Source organism: Pteronotus mesoamericanus, unplaced genomic scaffold, assembly GCF_021234165.1.
Source record: "Pteronotus mesoamericanus isolate MK-2021 breed Mesoamerican mustached bat unplaced genomic scaffold, CSHL_Meso_final contig_20, whole genome shotgun sequence".
NCBI lineage: Eukaryota > Metazoa > Chordata > Mammalia > Chiroptera > Mormoopidae > Pteronotus > Pteronotus mesoamericanus.
Window position 1 is genome coordinate 77768807 of NW_026555085.1, and position 21266 is coordinate 77790072.

The window sequence follows — 21266 nt, forward strand, 5'->3', positions numbered from 1 at the left end:
GAAAGAGATGAAGAAAATGCCAATGTGTACAATACACTGATCAGAAATATAAACCTCGTATTACAAGTTAACATGCAAAATATTTAAAAGTCTATATATACTCCTAAAACAGCTGCTGCAAGTGCCATCTACACTTATTTCCTATTAACTCAAAAGTTTTCTTGATTACGATAATGGGTAACAGTAAGACTGCTTCATTGGTGATGTGAGTGGTGTTCAAAATGTGTTAATTAGTTCCAAATGTAACATAGGCACTTCTGTTCTTGCAAAGGGGTGTAAGAATCTAGTGAGTCCAGTATAAATCCTGTGCTTCACAGTCCTGGTTCAGCTGCTGATTCAAAGCAATTCTGTCATCTGACTAGAAGGGTTAACTGGACCCTGCAGCTGGAATGCTGCTGCAGAAGTCTCTCAGGAATCTTTCATGCAAGGTGCTGTTGGAGAACCTGAAAAGACAATAGCTGGAACTGCACCAGCTGACAAACAGGCCATATAACTATTTTTATGCCTGCTTGCAAATGAATGTTTTACATCTGGCAAAATTTGATCTAAAATTTTCTTTCATTGTACTTCCAAGAAATTGAAGTCTCTTAATGTGAAGTCTATCCAAATAACCTAACAATGGTTAATGACCTAATCGGTTTGGTCAATTTGCAGCAGAAGTCATTTTTCTCACCCTAACTGGTGTGACTTTAGTGGATTGGGTGTCACCCCACAAACCAATATATCACTGGCTTGATCGCTGGTCAGGGCACACAGGTTGAGAGAGGCAGCCAATCAATCTTTCTCTCCCTTTCTCTCCCTCTTATTCTCCCTTCCTTTCCCTCTTCCTAAAAATAAATAAATAAAATCTTTTGAAAAGTCATTTTCTCCAGAAAGATTGGCATGATTATTTTGTTACTCTTAATAAATATGATGAAATTAATATTCATCAATGGGTTACATTAATAAATAGGAGCTGCTGATTTTACTGAGTAGTGAAACTGTGGTTTTTTAAAAACATGGTGCTTCCTTGGATAATTCAGCTTTATTTCACAAAGGATTCTGTTTGGAAAAGCCCACCAATAAAAAAGCAATACTACAGGTCATTTGTAAATGAATGACATCTATCAGTGTTTAATTTCACTGTCAAATTTTAATGAGAACTTGTCAATGAATGGGTTATTGTTCTAAGAGAACACTCTTAATAGGAGAAATTAAAATTTCTATTCTTCCTTCTGTCCTCCATGATTTGAAGTACTCACTTAAGTTTTGAAGCATGTGTTACAACAAGTAGTTTATTAAATGTCAACTTAAAAAAAACCTTCAAAATAATGTTATTTATACTGAGAAAAAAATGTTACTTACATTGTCTGAAAATTCATACTTGACAAAAACTGTGTCAATCCAGGAGTGCGTTCATAACCTGTTGAGAATGTTTATGTAAAGCATGTCATGATATCTTTGTAGGTGTTATGCCTGACTTCATGAGGAGGCCTTGTCTTCTTTGAGAAGGTCATGGTTATTTAACGACCTTGGTTGCTGAAAATTCAGCATACTGCCAAGTTTCTCGCTGTTGGTTGAATAAATGGTCATTCTTGAAGATTTATCTGTTCATTTCATTGCTTATCTGCCTCCTTATATTTAAGTATTATAACAACCCAATTAAAAAATGGGAAAAGGTCCTGAATAGACAATTCTCCAAAGAGGGCATGCAGATGGCCAATAGACATATGAAAAGATGCTCAATGTCACTAATCATCAGAGAAATGTAAGTAAAAACCACAATGAGATATCATCTCACATCTGTCAGAATGGCTATCATCAAGAAATTAAAAAGCAAGTGCTGGCAAGGATGTGGAGAAAGAGGAGCACTTTTGCACTGTCTGTGGGCATGCAGACTGGAGCAGCCACTGTGGAAGGCAGTATGGAGACACCACAAAAAATTAAAAATGGATCTGCGTTTTGACCAAGTGATCTCACTTCGGGGAGTACATCCAAAAGAACCCATAACACTAATTCGAAAGAACCTAAGTACCCATATGTTCATTGCAGTGTTATTTACAATCTCCAAGATATGGAAACAGCTCAAGTATCCATCAACAGATGAGTGGATAAAACAACCATGGGACATTTACACAATGGAATTCTACTCAGCCATGAAAAAAGAAGAAAATTTTACCCTTTGCAACCGTATGGTTGGACCTGGGGAACATTAGGCTAGGTGAAATAAGTGAGCCAGAGAAAGTGAAAGACCATATGATTTTGCTCATTCATTGAATCTAACGAACAAATTGAACTAACCAGCAAAACAGAAATAGACTCATAGATGGAAACAGAAGACAGCTAGTGCGGGTAGAGGTTAAGGGGAGGCTGGCTTGAGGGGGAAAAAAAGGACTTATGGACATGGATAACACTGTGGTGATTGCTGGGGGGAGAGGAAATAAGGGAACTAAATGGTAATGGAAAAAATATAACAAAGATTATATATTTTAAAAAAGAGTAAAAGAAAGAAGAACAAGAGAGACAATTGTTGATCCTGTTATTAGAAAAAGTAAGTCTTCTTTCTATTAATTATCTGTGAATGGAACGACTGCACATAAACGTCACTTGAAACAGTTCTCTGAGGTTAGTTTTGTGGATCTAGGATGCTGCGTCATTCTAAAAAGAATAGATGGACTAGAAGTGTAGAAAATTACTTTTTAAAACAATGGACAAATTATGTGGGAGCAATTACAGGGGTAGGGGAGAAGGAAAATGGATCTTTAGGGTTGATAGGGCAGCTGATTCTGCTGCCTGGGCTCTGACGCACTCGGAGAACCCAGGGCGGTGGGAGCGCGGGGGCGGAGGGAGCGAAGGCGGTGGTGTAGCACGCTGGCGGCTTGCCGCGGCCCTTTCGGATTGGAGTGGCCCCCTGCGTTTCCGACTGTTTCACACCAGACGCGTCTCCCTGAGTTGGTATTCCAGAATTTACAGTCTGCCCTCTCTAGGCCTTCTGCTGTCGCATATTTTACCGACAGGCCCGGGGCGCTGCGGCCTGCATTAAGCCGCCTGAGGTGGCCCTGATCTGCGCTCGACTCTGGCGCCCGCTCCTGCACGGACTTCGCAGCGGGTTTAGCCCAATCACCAAGGGCAGAGGGACCTCGTTTTTCTGATTTTTTTTTTAAAGCATGCTGCAGGTGTATAGGTGATCTGGAATTTCTTTTAGGTGCCATTTAAATTATTACCCTGTTGATTATTTGTCCTTTCTTTGAATTAAAAACAAAAAACTTTATGGCATTTTTTTTTAACCACAGTACATAATGGGTACTCGAAGTGGATTACTGTCAAAGAGCATCTGTAAATATATCCAATTCACTTGACTAAAGTACACAAAAGAATGAAAGGGAAGAAGGGCCAGCTTGTATGTGATCTAAGATAAGTTCAAATTTTTATTATTGTCCATTTTATGAACCATTTGGGCATGCTAAATCGTTGCTAATTTTTTAATTTACTGTAATAAATGCATGCACTCTATTTACAGAGAAATATTTAAAGTTAGTAACTTTTTTCCCAATGTTCAAAATCGGTAAATCAGCGATCTCAGTAAATGAACTGTTAATTCAAAACTGACAAGATTTGATTTCAGGACTTCGGGAAAATAATTGTTTTAAATATGCTTAAAGCTTTTTCTGATTACCCTAGAGAAGTAAAAAAAAAAATGTTCTTTGGTTTGTGGTTAGAATTCACACATCATTTATGAGGCAGGTGTTCCTTCTTTAACTGACATGAATGCTGACTCATTAAAACCAGCTCTTCTACCCTAGCGTAAAACTTGAGACCTAATTTCTCCTTATAAGAATCAGAATATTAAAGAGCTATTTTCATGACATAACTTAGGACAACACTTGTCTCAAATTATAATAAATTAATTTTCTTTAAATTAACATCAACAAAATCTTCTCAAAGTATGATTGTCCATTGCCATTTACAAAGTATCATTTCACATGAAAAATATATATTTCATTTAAGTAAATTTTATTTCATGGCTTTTGCTAGAATCTTATTTTTAAAAAGGTACAATGATTCCCAATATTATGAGGAGTAAAACAAAGTAGATGCCCCAATTAAACTGTAATGTTTTTAAAATCAAGAAGTCTAATATTGCATCAAAGATAGACATTTCTAAAAACAATTTTTTACATTTTTACATAGTATTTAAAGTTATTTTCATTCCTATTTTAATACTTACTCATTAGTCATTTGGTAGTGCCTAACAAAATGTAGCAATATCATAATATACAAAAAAATAAGCTACTATACTTAAGGTAAAAGTTTTAATTTTCTTTTCCTTTAGTTGTTAAATGTTAAATAAATTACCAATAATTTGTACCTATTAAAATGAATTTAGGTAATTAAAATCCCTAACTAAAATGTCCATTTTACAACATTAGAAGTCTAGCTGCCAATAAAATACATTATTTTTATTTAAATCTTGCTCAGTCTTTTCTTTATACTTATAAAATGAATAGAGTATATAAATAATCTACATTTATATAATTATACAGAATCATATGCTGCACTCTACTGTTTAACTTTGTGTTGCATAATCAAGTTTGATACTTAGCAACAAATAAGTTAGAAATTTTTAAGTGTAAGTACTCTACTATAGATGTAAATAATGTATTCCCTTGTACAAAAATGTCTGCACTTTAGAACATCTCCACTTCAGTAAATAACACAGTAAAATTTCTGGCAGTTATTTTTTCTAAAACTTTAGAAAATAATATCTCTGAAATTACTCTTAGCTTCTTTTACTCTTTACTTCTTTTGCTTGTTCTTAATGTACCTATTTTAGGACATTGTAATGACCTAAAATAAGGCCTGCTTAAGCTAAATTTTAGAGAAACTATTTTATTCAAGCATGCATATAAAAATGCACTAAACTTTTAAAATTGTTGTATGTTTTTAAACTTTAAATATTTTTATTCTTATTTTGAAAAATATAATGTTTAATTACATTGAACGGCAAACTACTTACTCATCTATAGTGTATAGCATACAGGCATTCTAATAGTCAAATTATACATTAGCTGAAGTATCAAGCCTTAGATAAAAAATGGTCGCAAAAAAAATCAACATCATTTCAAACAAGTTTATGCCTTAAAAATGTAGCCACAAAGGTAACTTTTGCATTTTATCAAATCAATATGATTTCAATATATATTTCTTAAATGAAAATGAACACGTTTTCCAAACTTTATTAGTAATTTTAGTGTCTAACCATATGCTAATAACATAAAGGAAATACAGATTTCTTTAACAAAACTATCAATTTTAAGTTTAGGAAAAACAAGTTTTACTTAATTTTGGAGCTGAAATATAAAAAGTTTTCAATTTTTAACATCTGTGAACTTAGGTTTTCTTGAATCTCAATTTGTGAAACACAACAGAACATGTTGTAAACGTAGAAAAATTTCTACAGAAATTTAATACTTGTCTTTCATAAATCTTTATAAACATATGCTCATGTAACGAAATATTGCTGTTCTGTTTTGTTTAAGTTGAAATTTCTTTTTTAAAAGTTGAGAGGCCATACATATTTCATTAGACTTTTATATAATTTCTTTCCTGTCAAGTCCATATGAACTAATATCAATATAGTAACTGCATATTAAAAAGTAAAGTTTTGCTTTGTCTGAATATGTAAAGCCTATAAAGTATGAGTAAATACATGTTGGATACAATGCTATAATTTTCAAATTTGCCCTGATATTACCATGTTCCTAGCTGACTAAATTAAGTCTGAAAAAAAAATAAATTTAATTGGCCAAAAAATAATTATGATGGCATTTAAATAAGCATAATTTGCTTCCATATGAACTTTTATATATGCATCAAATCCATAAAGTTATGTTCATGTAACATATAATTTACCAAGTATCATTTTTCAATATACTTTTTCAACCAGCTTTAAAGTTAATGTTTCAAAGTCATACTTATCAAATTGCAATTGTAATCAGTAATAAGTAATAAGGTATTGAGTCAAAACAAATGTATAACTAGTACTAGTTATTTCTTGTGCATATTTACTTTAGCAACCCAATTTGTATAGTCAAACTGTCATTAATAAATTGTTATATTTCTTAAAACATTGATTATTCTATAGTGATAGGATTCATTATAGAATCCTATAACCTCTTCAAGCGAGCAGCGCAAGAATAAACTTTACTATAAATTTTATCTCTAGGGCATATGTAGATGATATGGTAAATAGGTGACCTTAAAAATGGAAATAATAATAATAATCTCACAAGATATAGCCAAGGATTAAATTTCTTTATAAATATAATGAATTAAACAATTTAAGCAAGATTAATAACGTGTATATATATAAAAATATTAAATTTGAACATAGGTGAACATATATAAAGCATTGTCTATATATGTTATATTCACTCATATTTATATATAGACATACACATACATAAAATATATACATATTATATATGTCTACATACATACACACATACACACACACACATCTATATATACATACAAAGGTTGGCACAGTACCTGTCCATAATAAGCCTTACATATATAGGGTTATAATCATAATTAATAATCTATCATAAACAATGTGCCAAAAGCAAATATTTGTCCTTGACACTATCAAAACTTCTTGCTCTTTGTCACTCCTTTTCATCAAAAAACCACCCGACTTTCTCCTGCTTGTCCTCCAAAAGCGACTTTTTGTTTTGACAGGCTTCTCTTCTAGCCATACCTCCCATCTTGTTCTTTGAGACTCTTGTATTTCTTCTCAAATGGACTAAAGGGCCATTCCTGAAATAAGACTTATTTCACCCATTTACAAATATGTAATGTTACAAGTGGCAAGTTTATAACTCTTTTTACTTGAGAAGTACTTTGGTGGTGCAATGTTCATTTACTTCTGAGTGTCCTATAGGAGCTTCAAACTCCTTTTCAAATTTAGTAAAAGTCATTGAATTATATACTCATAATGGATGAATTTTGTGGCTTAGATAATTATACATCAATTAAGTTGTAAGAAAAATCAAATAGGAGAAGACAGAAAAATAAACAATGGATAACTTACATAGCATGGAAGAATGACATATGTATTTTGAAATACCAAAAAAGAATATGTAGAAAGAACAGGGAATATAGGGAGGAAGTGTGATGTTTTTGCAGTATTATATAGAGTAGTTAGGGTAAGACTTATAGGAAAAGGAGTTAGAGCATGTTCACATTTGGTAGAAGAGCTGGCCAGCCCAAAGGAAGAGCATGAGCAAAGCTTTAAGGCAGGAGCATTATCCTCACATTTGAGGAACAGTTAAGAAGTCAGTATGGCTGGAAAAAGAAAGAGATTAGTAAACAATAAACTCAGATAAATAATGGGAGAAAGAAGGGAAAAAATAGGGCCTTATTACCCATTGTTAAAAAAAAAAAGGAGAACCATTGGAGGATTTTTAACAGAAGAACAACATAATCTGACATAGTGTTTAAAAGCATGATTCTTTATGTCATGTGGAGAATAGACTTCAGGAGGGAAGGAGAAGCAAGGAGACCAGCTCAGTGGCTACTTGGATAACTCTGGCAGTAAGTTATGATGGCTTGAATCAGGGAGTAGATGGAGATTGCGGTGAGTGGTGAGATTCTGGAAAAAGCATAGGCAAAGGAATTTTAGCATCGATTTTTCTCTTTTTATAAGGTAATTCATACTTTCATAAAAATTAGAAGAGAGTACATCAAAATGTCAATAGCATTTCTTTCTGTTTGATGTAGCTTTGGTAATTATGTGCTTCTGCATTTTCTAGTCAGTTGAGTCACCGCAGTTTTTCTGTAGGGCAAAAGTATTTTTCTCAATATTCAGTTCATTGAACAAGATAATAATGCAAACTGAGGTGTTTTTTTTTTTTGCCATATTTTTAATTCAACACCAAAATGGTTACATATATGAATAGTGATGAACAATAATATTAGCAATATAAAGAGTACTCAAGGAAGAAATAGGTAATGTTTCCTGAATACAGAGTGGTGAACTCATTGTTCCATGAACATGTGGTAGCATTATTACCCAAGTTACTTCCCTAGCATTTTATGACTCTCTCCAGAATAAATCTCATGTCTAATTTGTAAAAATGAAAGTAAGTTTATTTCCAGCAATAATAAATACAACTTGTATCAGTCAGCGAAGTTTAGGTTATGCTGAAATAACAAAAAAACCTCAACATCTTACAAATTTAAATAATGTAGGTATATTTTTCATTCTACCAGGTCAGGGTCTCTAATAACTGTAGTCACCCAGGGAACCAGACAGTCAAAGGCTCCATTTTATAATGATCTATCAAGATAAAATACATTAAATTATGAACTGGTTCTTAAAACATCTGCCCTCAAATGATACATATTCTTGTGCTCTCATTAAATTGACCAGTGCAAGTCCTATGACTGCAGAAGTGTTTGAGAAGCACTCAAGTGTTTGGGATGTACTCAAAAGGAGAAAATAGGAATAAATGGATTTTGGAAAACGCCCTGTCTAATTTCAGGAGCTGTAACCCCGTCAACAGGTGGGAGGGCCCCAAGGCTGGAAATAATCAGGGAGGCCTAGGAGAAACAGGCCCCTGAGGAGACATAACCAGTCCCCATGCTCTCTGCTTTGCCCTGTGATTATCGGTAACCTATGATGGGTAAGTTATCTCATGCAGAGATAACAACCTAAGACAAATATTGATCGGGTATAGGCACCAGACAAGAAATTCGGGGACACAGAGAAAGGGCAAAAAGGCCCACACCCCTCAGCTCGGCTTAGACATGGCCGGAGTCCTCATTCTATCCGAAAGAAGTCTCCTTGTCTCTTGGCAGCTCCCTCCCCTCAGCCTGGCTCAGGCATGAAACAATACCAGATTCAGTCCTAAATCAGATCTGAAGGTTCCCAGGGAAATCAGGCCTAAAGGTAAATTCTTTAAAGTGTGCTTTGTTCTTCCCTCAGAAGCTCTAGCCAGCCCATACTGGGAAGCAAATTTACATTATTCACAGACCCTAACCCTATACCCTTAGTAAACAAGAGAGTTTACTAAGCTCTCTTGTTTAGTCCTCTCTCTTGTTTACTAGTCTCCTCTCAGATCCACGTAAATCAGTGTGTTCCTGCCATTTATTTTCTTCAAAACATCACCCATTCTCTGTAAACATTTACATATGGGTGTAATGAGATAACCCACACATGCCTGTTACCTAGCCCCACTGATAACCCTTTCAATAAAAGCCTTTGAACAAAGAGACTCTGGGTCTTCTCCACTAGAGGGATGTGCCAGGTCCCCTCTCCTGGCAAAGAGAGAAGTGTTTGTGATGACTCATGTTTATTCCCCCCATCCATGACAACCCCAGGACGGGCTCTGCGGGATTCAGAGTCCCTGATCCCATCTCAGCTGGCCCGGATGGTAACCCTCAGATCCCGGAGTGCCGCGCTGCCTGTGACGCTCTCTGTCCCCCCACATTACAGGTGGCGCCTGGACCTGGAACGAGCTATGACCCACGGTGGTACTCCCCCCACTCACTGCCACACTACAAATGAACACTATTTTAAAAAATTCTTCAGATTTGTTTCTTAGCTACAATCCATTCTTTCAAAGAATTAAGGATGATATGATGGCAGAGGTGAAGGTAGCTATGCTGTGTATCATAACAATTCAGATCTCTTACCCAGATCTCTTTAATCTGGGATTTGTGATGCAATTATGTTATCTCCCAACAAGGTTCTCTAAAGTGGGTTACATATTCCATACTGTTTTACAAGATGTGAGGTAAGAGAAGAAAATATCAGAACTTCAATTCATATTTGTTTTGACATAAAACAAAAAATTAAACAATATTACTATTCAATATAAAGGGTTTCTAATATTTCATTTTAAACTTTACTAGTATTTAATAGACATTTCTGTTCTTAGAACAAATTTGTCTGAGCTGCATATATCTAAAGAAACTGCAAAATAAGATTTGTGAAGATTATTTCACATACAACTTGATAGTCACCAATATTAATGATAAATCTGCTCTAAGTGTATGTTATATATAGTGTGTATATGGTGTTTATTGAGTCTTTATGAAGTATCTTTAAGAGCTATCATTCGAAACAAGTGTTGAAATAAACAAATTAAAGCCACATATTTAAATTATATCACATGTTATTAAATGAACATTTTCATAATATTGAAGAATTTGGTAGTGAAAATATTCATTTTTTATTTTATTCATTTATTTATTTTTAAAGAAGGAGGGGGAGGGAGAAAGAGAGGGAAAGAAACATCAATGTGTGGTTGCCTCTTGCACACCCCTCCCTGGGGACCTGGCTGGCAAATTAGGCATGAGCTGTGAATGGGGGATTGAACCAGAGACCCTTTGGTTCACAGGCCGACGCTCAATCCACTGAGTCACACCAGTGAGAGCTAATATTTTTAATAATTTTCATGCCCTGGCTGGTGTGGCTCAGTGGATTGAGCGCTGGCTTGTGAACCAAAGGGTCACTGGTTCGATTCCCAGTCAGGGCATATGCCTGGGTTGTGGGCCAGGTCCCCAGCAGGGGGCATGTGAGAGACAACCACATGCTGATGTTTCCTCTCTTTCTCCCTCCCTCTCTTCTAAAAAAAGTAAAATAGGATCTTTAAAAATAATAATTTTCAGTTATATTGCTTTCACTAAAATATATAATACAGTTATCTTTTATGAAAGAAAATATATTTTAACAGAAAATAAAAATTATTTAAAATATTATTAATTTCATCTTTATCCTCTTACAATTTTTATTATTGTATACACTTTAGAATGATCATAAATATCAGCATAAAGAGTTCGTACTCATTATTTTTAACTGACAAGGTTTGTGATCAAATAAAATCCCGATCGATTATATTATGGATGAGACATTCCAGCCAGGACATTATTCTGTAGCCAAAACAGACTTCAGTTGTCTGTCTGAAATTTCTTACTTGGATAAATAAATATTTATACTTAACATGTCAAAACAGAACTTGGCTTTCCCCACCAGACCTCTTCCTCCCCTGATCTTCACAACTCTGTCAAATGCACAAACACCAATCTAGTGGTTTAGATCAAAATCCTTGCAATTACCCTTTAGTCTTTGCCTCCCATGCATGGAGATAGTATTGACATTTCTATCACCAAAGCATAACCTGAACTGGTCATTTCTTTTTAAACTAAATCAAGTCGCCACAGCCTGTGTTGGGGATTGTTGCATGGTTCCTGGGGTGTCTCGTTGCAATTTTGCCCTCTTCTCCCGAGAGCAGCCACTGAGTCTGCTAAAGCAGCAAGCAGGTCCTGCCAGCCTCCTGCCTCAGGCTAGTCATTGGAGCTTCTTATAAAATCCAGACTCGAAATACTCTTGCCACCCCTTAGACCCCTTTTCATAGAATCTCTCCTCTCTGCTTTCTTCTGTCTGTTCAAGGTACAGGGATATTTTTCTCTTCCTCAAATAGACTAAATTCCTTTTGGTCTCCATATGTTTGCATGGCTGATTCCTTCCTGACATTCAGGCCTCTGTCCCTAAATCAGGTCTTTAGTGTGACTTTATTTTACAGCCCTGCACCTGTTCCCCGGCCCATTCTATACCAAATTAAGTATTACTTTTGAGGCCTATACAGTCCATACCTCCCCACCACACCCTCACCCTCATCTCCCCCATCCTTCCCCTCAGCTGCACTGTTTCATTCCCACTGGCCTGCTCCCTGTTCCTTAATTAGATGAGGAATGTTGCTATGTGATTTGCACTTGCTCTGTCCTCAGCAAGAATGTTCTTCTTCCAGAGATGAGTCAGGCTCGTTTCCTTAGTTTACTCTGGCCCCTGCTTAAATTCAATCTCATCAGAGATATCTGCCCTAATTATCCTATCAAAAGATCATTTCTTCCCTCTGCCTTGCTCTACTATCTATTTAGTTCTTCATGACACTTGCATGTATATTAAATCTATCACGTTTCTCATTTGTCCCATCCACTAAAATATAAGCCCCAATAAGGTATGGGGTTTGCTTTCTTCCTCCACTGGGATTCTAGCCCCTTGAAAATGTATTAATGTACTTTATATAAACTATTCCATGCTGATATTCACTTGATGTTTGTGTATAAAAGATGCTGCTATGATCATTCTTGAATAATCATTATTTTTGTAAGTATATTAAATAGGTTAATTTCTGGAGGTCATATATTTATGCACATGTAATATGTAGATGCATATTGCCCAATTAATACTTCAAAAGTCTGTAACAGTCTACATACCCAACAACTATGCTTCTGCTCATTTTAATACATTCATGCTTACCTTGGGTTTTGTCAATCTTTTTAAAATCTGTGACCTAAAAAGTGATTGAGTGATTTATTTCTTTATTTGCATCTTATTAGTAGTAAATGTGAAAAAATTTTAATATTATTCTGGCATGCTAACTTTCTTTTTTATATGTATTTTAAAATTTCACATTTATTTTTATTGTTATTTAATAATTCTTTATACACTTATATACTTACATTCTGACTGGTGTGTATATTGTGAAAATTTTCCCAATTTGTAGTTTGACTTCCATTCACATTTATGTATTTTACTTTGTCTTTTTAATACGAAAGTTTCTACTTCATAAGTTTAACTTTTTCACTTCTTAAAGTATGTAATTGAATATTTTTTATGGTTTCTTTTAGTGTTTTTGTTGTTAATGTTATAACTTTTAATATTTTTCTCCATATTTAATTTATGTTGGTATATGTAGCAGTAGTGGAACTCAAATCAGTTTTGTTTTACTTCTTTAGAAATGGTTGCTCAGTTTTCCTCATAATATACCAACATTATGGTAATCATAATAGTAACACAAGAATTACCTCAAGATTCTTAGGGGCCAGTCATTTTGCTAAATATTTTATATGCAATAGCTCAATACATCTTCACATCAACCTTCAGGATTATGATGAAGCTTATTTTTTTTGAGAGGGAGAAAGCAGATTTGGAATGTTTTAAATTGACCGTGGAATCATCTCTCATTTACAACAGCCAGGATTCAGAGGCCTGAGTTTATAACCCCAGTCCCATATTTCACATCAACAAGATAATTTACTGAGCACTTGGGCAACATGTGAGTGATAGCCAGACTGCTTCTCATCACTGTGGTTGAAAATTGGAGGCATTCGATCCAGTACCACAGAACCTTACATGACTTCATTTTCTCAAGTTCCCTCAAAACTCCCTTCCCCAAAAATCTTCTGTTAGGAAGTCCTTACCACAGGGTGGGTGGAACCTGGTTCCGCTGCCTACGCTGATGCAACACACAGAAAGAAGATGAACATGTTGCCTTGTACTTTAAACAAAACACCAAAAAAATGAAAGTAAATGCTTAGAAAAATATGTTCCAAGAGAAAACTGTTAATAACTATTATCTAACAACCTAGAACTTAATGAAAAAATCATGTAGATAAAAGAATAATAATACTAGAGTAAGATATAGCTCTCTTAAACACAAGCACCTTGAAAATATGATCAACAAAAAACAGAAATAAGGAGTAAACTAGATAAATGAACAACTGTTGAAGGATTTTTTTTAAATAGCCCTCTTAGAAAATGATGTTAAAGCAGCCAAAAATAAGCAGTGAGAGCAAGATCTCTACAAAGCAATGAAAAACTCAGGCAATTTGGTATATACAGAAAGATGTTATACCAAACAACAAAATATGTGGGTTTTTTTGAGCATACGTGAAATATTTCTATGTAGGACATGGTTCATGCCATCAAGCAAAGGAAGTCTCACTCAATTTGAAAGACAATGTAATACAGACTATTGTTATCTAACAACATATAATAAAATTATCAGTTAAAGTAAAAGAATAGCTAAAGGAAATTCTGTATTATCAGTAAATAAATAAGTAGCCATTGGATTGAAAATAATAAATTGGATTTTGCCCTGAGTGATAGAAACAAATACTACATGGCAAAATTTATGGGTAACAGTTAAAGATGTATTTAGAGAAAAAATACAGTTTTAAACACATTTATCAAAAATCAACAAATGTCTTTTACATGATTGCCTGTTTAACCTACAAAGGTAGAAAAGGGGCAAGGGAGCAAACAGACCAACACAATAAAATAATAAAGAACAAGTTAGAAATAAATGAAAGAGGCAAAACAATAAAGAATAGTAACAAAACCAAATTTTGATTTTCCTCTAAAAAACTCCATGTTTAGTTATTCTTAGAGGAAAATTCTATCAGATTTTAAGAAAGAGATTAAAACTTCTTGGCTTTTTTTTTTCTTCCTTCCTTCCTTCTTTTCTTTGCAAATTAGTTCAGAAAATATAAAACAACAAAACCTATGTAGTTCATTTCAGTAAGTTAATGTTATCTTGAATCTAAAACAGATAAGTCTATTAACTCATTTCAATTATGATTAAGTGCAAAATCTTAAATACAGTATCAAACTCCTACATTGTATTTTGAAAACATATATAATATGAAAGAATTATTCAACTTAAAATATTTTTTAAAGTAACCTACTTTAACAGACTTAAGAAACCAAAGCACATTATTACCTTAATCAATGATGAAAAGCTATTAAGTTCAATACCTATTTACTATCAAACTATTGAGAAAGCAAGGAATAGATGGGAGCTTCATTAATTTAGTGGAGGTTAAATACCAATTTTAGAACTTTACGCCTTAATGGAGAAATTTTAGGTGCAATTTTCTATATCATTAAGAAGAAGACAAGTATTCTCATTATTGCTTAGCATATTACTGGAGGCCTTGGCTTATGCTATAAAGGTTAAAAGAGACCGTTGTAAAACGTAGTAGGAAAAGAACACAATCCTTGATATTTTCTCATGACATCAATATCTATTAGGAAAACCAATGAAGTAACAGGAGAGTTCATCAACACTGCTGGTATTTACTTGCATTTCCTACTTCAGTGATAACCAATGCGGAAAAAAAAAAAAGAAATATGATTTAAATGTGGGTATATGTGTGTGTGTGTGTGTGTATATATATATATATATATATATGCACATGTGTACGTGTATGCATTCTAGGAACTTGTCTAAGATATATAAGATCTCTATGAAGATATTTACTAAACTGTACTATATGATAGAAGATGGGTTTTATTTTTGTTTTAATAAGAGATAAACTGTCTCATGAATGGGAAGATGTTATTATTTAAAAAACTGAAGTTATAATTTAAAATATTTCTACATTAGAACTTCCATTTTAGAATGGTTTCATTTGATATTATACTAAGTATTTAAATAAGTAACAACGAATTTGCACAACACTTTTAGAAGAACAGTAAAAGACTCTACCCAAGAAGTCCCATGAGCTCAGCATCACTCAATACAAAGACCTGGCTGGGAAATTATAAGAAATAAAAATTTCAAGTCAATTTCATTCCTTAAAAAAGATAAAAATCCTAAAACAAAAAACAATTTGTAAACCAGTTCAGTGTTATATGGCCAAATTAGTTTTATTCTACAAGTCTTATGTAATATTTAAAAGTGTGTGTGTGTGTGTGTATGTGTGTGTGTGTGTGTGTGTGTGTGCAGGATCCGGCAGATGTAACGACATTGAGTGTGGTTTGTAGGGTACGTGAATGTCTCACACAAGGAGGACAGCAATTTTAACATTTCACTTAAAATGTCACATGGTGTGCTTGAGTGCGATATTGTTATGTTAAGGAATTACATGCTTATGATTTTATATTAAAAGATTTGGTATAGATTACCAACTCATAAAAAAGAGGCATTATTTGTGCCAGACCCTGTGCATATATATATATTTAATTTATCAAATGTCTTTTAGGGCATTTTTAAAAATTATTAGAAAATTAGAAACTTAAAATTTAGACATGCTATTTAAAGAAGAATGATTGAAAATTTATCTCTGAGGTTTTAAATTAGAATAGAAAGTCTATTATCATTACTCTTACTCAAAATTATATTAGAAGCACTAGCCAGTTCTTTGAAGAAAAGCAAAAAGTACAATAATCAAAAATAAAAATATCTACCAATATTCACAGAAAACATAAATGTATACAAAACAAATTCAAAATAACCTAAAGATATATTCTTGTAATTTAACAAACACAACCAAAAGAAAGTGAAAGAATCAGAGATACCATTTAAAATAAAATTTGAAAAAACAAATATTTAAGAATTAATCTGAAAAATAAGTGTAAGAGCTCCAAAAAAATTACAAAATGAAAAGAAATCTATATAACCAAAAGGCTATACAAGAATTAGAAGATTTAAAATGATGCTGTTTCTGTCCAAACCAATGTACTGTTAATCAGAATGCCAAAAGGACTTTTGTGGAAGTCAATAAGTTAATTCTAAAACTTATATGAAAATTCATGTTGCTAAACCTGGAAGAGAATAATAAGTTGGGAGAACGTTAAATAGTAGTAGAGAACTAACAGTTCTCAAATTTAGGTGCATGTCGTTATCATCAGGGAGATTTCTAAAAACCTCATGATAATGGTTTATTTCCTACATAATTCTTATCTTTTTAGGAGAAACCAGGCATCTATATTTTTAATACTATCCAGATGTATCTAATGTGCAACCAAGTTTGGGAAGCACGGCTCTGCTACATGTTATCATATAATATGTTATGCATTACATTGGTGTAAACTTATATTAAAGATGACAAGGTTAAACTGGTATAAGTATAGCAATTATATGAATGGAAGAGAATAGAAGACATGGGAAGGGACCCACATATGTATGGACACTGTTTATGGCTACTATAACACAGTAAGAGAAAAGGAAAAAGGCAGTTTTCCCATAAAAATCACAGTAACAATTGGTTCCTTAGATGAAACAAATAAACATTGATCTCAATCTCAAAACATATACAAAAAAGAAGTCAGTTCTAAGTAGATTGTAGATCTCAAGGAGAAACTAAACAATAAACAAAATCTCTAAAAGACAATGTAAGAAATCATCTTCAACAATAAACAAATGGGACTACATCAAACTAAAAAGTTTCTGTGCAGCAAAGGAAACCATCAACAAAACAAAAGACAACCTGCTGAATGTGAGAAGATACTTGCCTATGAATCATCTGATAAAGAGTTAATATCCAAGATTTATACAGAACTCATACAACTCAACACCAGAAAATCAAACAATCCCAATTAAAACTGGGCAGAGGACCTGAATAGACACTTCTCCAGAGAGAACATACAGATGGCCAAAAGACGTATGAAAAGATGCTCGATGTCACTAATCATCAGAGAAATGCAAATTAAAACCACAATGAGATATCACTGCACACCTCTCAGAAGAGCTGTCATCAATAAATCAACAAACAACAAATGCTAGGGAGGATGTGGAGAAAAGGAAACCCTCATGCACTGTTGGTAGGAATGCGTATTGGTTTGGTACAGCCACTGTGGAAAACAGTATGGAGGTTCCTCAAGGAATTAAAAATGGAACTGCCTTATGACCCAGTGATTACACTTCTGGGTATATATTTGAAGAAATACTAATCACTAATTTGAAAGACTATATGCAGCCTTATGTTCATTACAGCGTTATTTATAATAACCAAGCTATGGAAGCAACCCAAGTGCCCATCAACAGACAAGTAGATTAAAAAATACACACACACACACACACACACACACACGCGCGCGCGCGCGGCCATAATAAAAGAATGAAATCTTACCATTTACAACAGCATGACTGGACCTAGAGGGCATTTTGCTGAGTCAGGCTTAGAAAGACAAATACCATATGATTTTACTTACATGTGGAATCCAAAGAGCAAAATAAAAGAACAAATTACAAACAGACTCATAAATACTTAGACCAGACTGATGGTCGCCAGAGGGGAGGAGGTTTGGGAGACTGGGTGAGAAAAGTGAAGGGATTGAGAAATACAAACTGATAGTCACAAAATAGCCATGGGTATGTAGTCAATAATATTGTAAAAACTAGGTATGGTGTCAGGTGGGTGATGGAAATATTGGGGGGACTTCTACAGTATATTATTGTTTAACCACTATGCTTTGTATCTGAAACTAATACAAATAATACTGAATGTAAACCATAATTGAAAAAAGAAGATATTAGAAACTTAAAAAAACAGAGTGTATCTTCATGAACTTAGGGTAAAGAAAAATTTCTTTGACAAGGCATTAAAAAGGAAGCAATTATAAACTGATTACAGTACCATTAAAATAGAAACTTTCATGAAAACACACCATTTTAAAAAATGAAATATTAAGCTATAGACAGATCGATATTTCAGCAGATAACTATCAAAGAATTAGAAATCCCAGTATGTATGCGTGTGTGCATACATATATAGTATGTATATATATTATATATGTAGTGTGTGTATGTATAAATATAGTATATATGTAGTTTATGTGTATATATATTCCAATTGATAAAAGAAATTTATAAAATCCAGTGTAGAAATAGACAAGAGACATTAACAATGTTTTTATAAAACAGCATCTCCAAAAGGCGGTAAATGGTTCTTAATCTTATAAGTCACCAGGCAGGTAGAGGCAAACTATAACCAGTGTACTTGAGAATAACTAAAATTATAATTATTGACAATATCAAATGTTGCCACGAATATAAATTAATTGGAACTCTCATATACTGTTGGCAGGGATGTAAATTAGTATTAACTACTAGGGAAATTTGTTTATCATTATTCACCAAAGCTGAGCATACACATACCATACTATATGGCAATTCATTTATTTATATACCTAACTGAATGTATATACAGGTGAACATAGATGTACAAAAATGTTCATGATGACATTACTGGTAACAACTCCATACTAGAAATAGTTCAGATGTCCATTAGCAGTGTAATTCATTAATAAATTGTGTATATTCATTCAATGGAATATTATACACATTGAAATGAATAAACTATACAAAACATCACTGATTAATTTTTAAAAGATGCTGTTGAGTGTATATGCCAATTAGAAAAGGATACATGCTATAATTTTTAATTTACATATAGTTTATAAATAAACAAAAGTCATGATAGTGATTATTTTGGGGGAGGGGGAGGGATAATGATTGAGGAAAAAAGCTCAAGGTGAGATTTCTAGACTATTTGTAATTTTTTTATTTCTTGATTGGGGTGGTTACATAACTGTACTTACTTTGTAAAAATTCCTCTAGGTATAGACTGTTTACCTTTAATTGAAGTACAGCTTAGTGTTAAAGTATTAAAGGATGAAGACAATCTAACACATGGAGCGACATACTATGTTCTTTTGTAAGACTTAATATAAAAATGTCAATTTTCCCAAGTCAATCTATAAAATCAATACAGTCCAATACAAATTCTAGTTGAATTTCTTAACTGACTGATTTCTTTAAAAACATATTCAAAAAGTCTATGAATAGCTAAAGTCAACTTAGAAAAAAAGAGTAAAAACAGGGATTGATCTATATATGGACAACATATCAACACATTTCAGAGGCTTAATTACAAAAACAGAGTGATTTTGGCATAATTAAGGAAAAAATAGACTAATGGTATATAAGTGATATTTAGGGGCAGACTGTTCCATATGCAAGCTTAAATATAACTTAAAAGCAGCAGTACAAATCAATGGCGAAAGGATGGCTAGCTAGGTAAATGGTACTGGGGGGTCAGGTTTACTTTATGGAAAAACTAAAATTGGATCCCTCTGCACCTCAGAGCAAAATGTCCTCCAAATGAATTAAAAACTGAATGCAAAATATAAACTGGAAAAATTGATATAAAATAATATAGGAAAACATCTTTGTAACCTGGACATGAAAACTGACTTTCTATGCAAAGTTTCCATAGCACAAACTATGAAACAAAAAATGATTTCAGGCTGACTTATGAACAAAGATGCATTTCATAACATTGTATACATAGAAAAACATGTATTGATTTCGAATAATCAATTTACAAATGAATTAAACAAAACCCAATATTAAGCTGATAGTACCTTTCACCAGCAGGTGTGTGTGTGTGTATTGGATCTGACATTCGTCAATCTTTGTTTTATTTTATAACATCTAAAACATTCTTTTGTCTATGAACAAGAAAGTCTTGCCTACCAACACTTCAAGTTACTGTCCTAGTAGTTTTACTGTATCTAATTTTGTTACTGCGTCAGTTCTACCATTATGACCAGAAATGTATATTTGCCTAGAAAATGTCTTTTTCCTTGCATGTATTCAAACTAACTGCTTAAAGAATCTCTAGACTTTAACATGCTTTTGCTGAATTAACATAGTAAATTACATTAAAACACATTAATTTATTAATCAATAATCTAAATTAAATTCTGACTTCTCAACATAACTTCTTAAAAATTATCCTGTGACTAGAAAACATTAATTTCTATACCTTCAAATAAGAACATCACTGTTTAAAGAATTAGGAGTTAGGCCCCTGCAGAAAGAGTGTAAGAAATGTTGACAGAGGCAACGCTGGGAATTGGTTAAGAGCTGGCTGGATTTGTCTTTCTAAACACCGTCCTTTTAATAATTACTTCTGTTGAATAAAAATTAAATTTTATTTTCTATATTCTAGAACCATAAATATGGATAACTTTTCACTCTTGCATTACAACCAATTTTAAAGAAAAGGCAGAAGTAATTCACCATTCATGTTGAACTATTTGGAAGCCTACGAGAAGCTCAAGAAGATTCACGCAATTCCTTGCCCCTACCCATCAGAGTGTCCTACCTATTTCCCTCTTGTCCAGCGCTCTTGGGTCTTGATCATTACTTTCTCTCGTTTACGATCACCTTCCCTTTAACAGAACTCATATATGTTCTATTAAAATTTCTTCCTCCAGTTCCCAAGAGTATATGCACTTTATAAGCACTTCTAGCCAGCTAACAGACAGGAGGGTGCTTACCTTCAAAGTAGATACCTGACTGGACTTCTAGGACCCTAGGGAGGGTCCTGAGGTCAAGGGAGTGGACAAATTCTTCCAGTGACAGTGCCATTGCTCTGACTTGGGTCTTGTGCAGGCCCAGCACTTACAGAAACTTGTGGCTTCTGGGTGCCACTTGCCTGTAAATGCAGGCCCTGCTCATGATTCCTCCCTCAGGCAGGCAGGGATGTCACGCTAGAGCCCAGCCCGGGTGGGGTAGTTCTCTGCGGGGAGGGCAGTGAGAAGGGAGGGAGGAGGTAGGGGACAAAAGGTGTCAGAGCTCTCTTTGTTCTGGTTGTGGCTTCATTTCCTTCTGACACTGAAGTAGAACAGGATGGGGGTGGGG

At 33.8% G+C, this 21266-nt stretch overlaps 1 protein-coding gene across 1 annotated transcript in view; it reads right to left on the reverse strand.

Annotated features, from left to right (window-relative positions):
• Positions 1-20993, reverse strand: part of THEMIS (thymocyte selection associated) — a 155629-nt gene extending 134636 nt beyond the window's left edge. The window contains exon 1 of the mRNA XM_054568927.1: positions 20903-20993. Within this exon, the coding sequence (XP_054424902.1) occupies positions 20903-20993 (91 nt within the window). The remainder of the gene's footprint in view (positions 1-20902) is intronic.
• Positions 20994-21266: the final 273 nt, after the last annotated feature.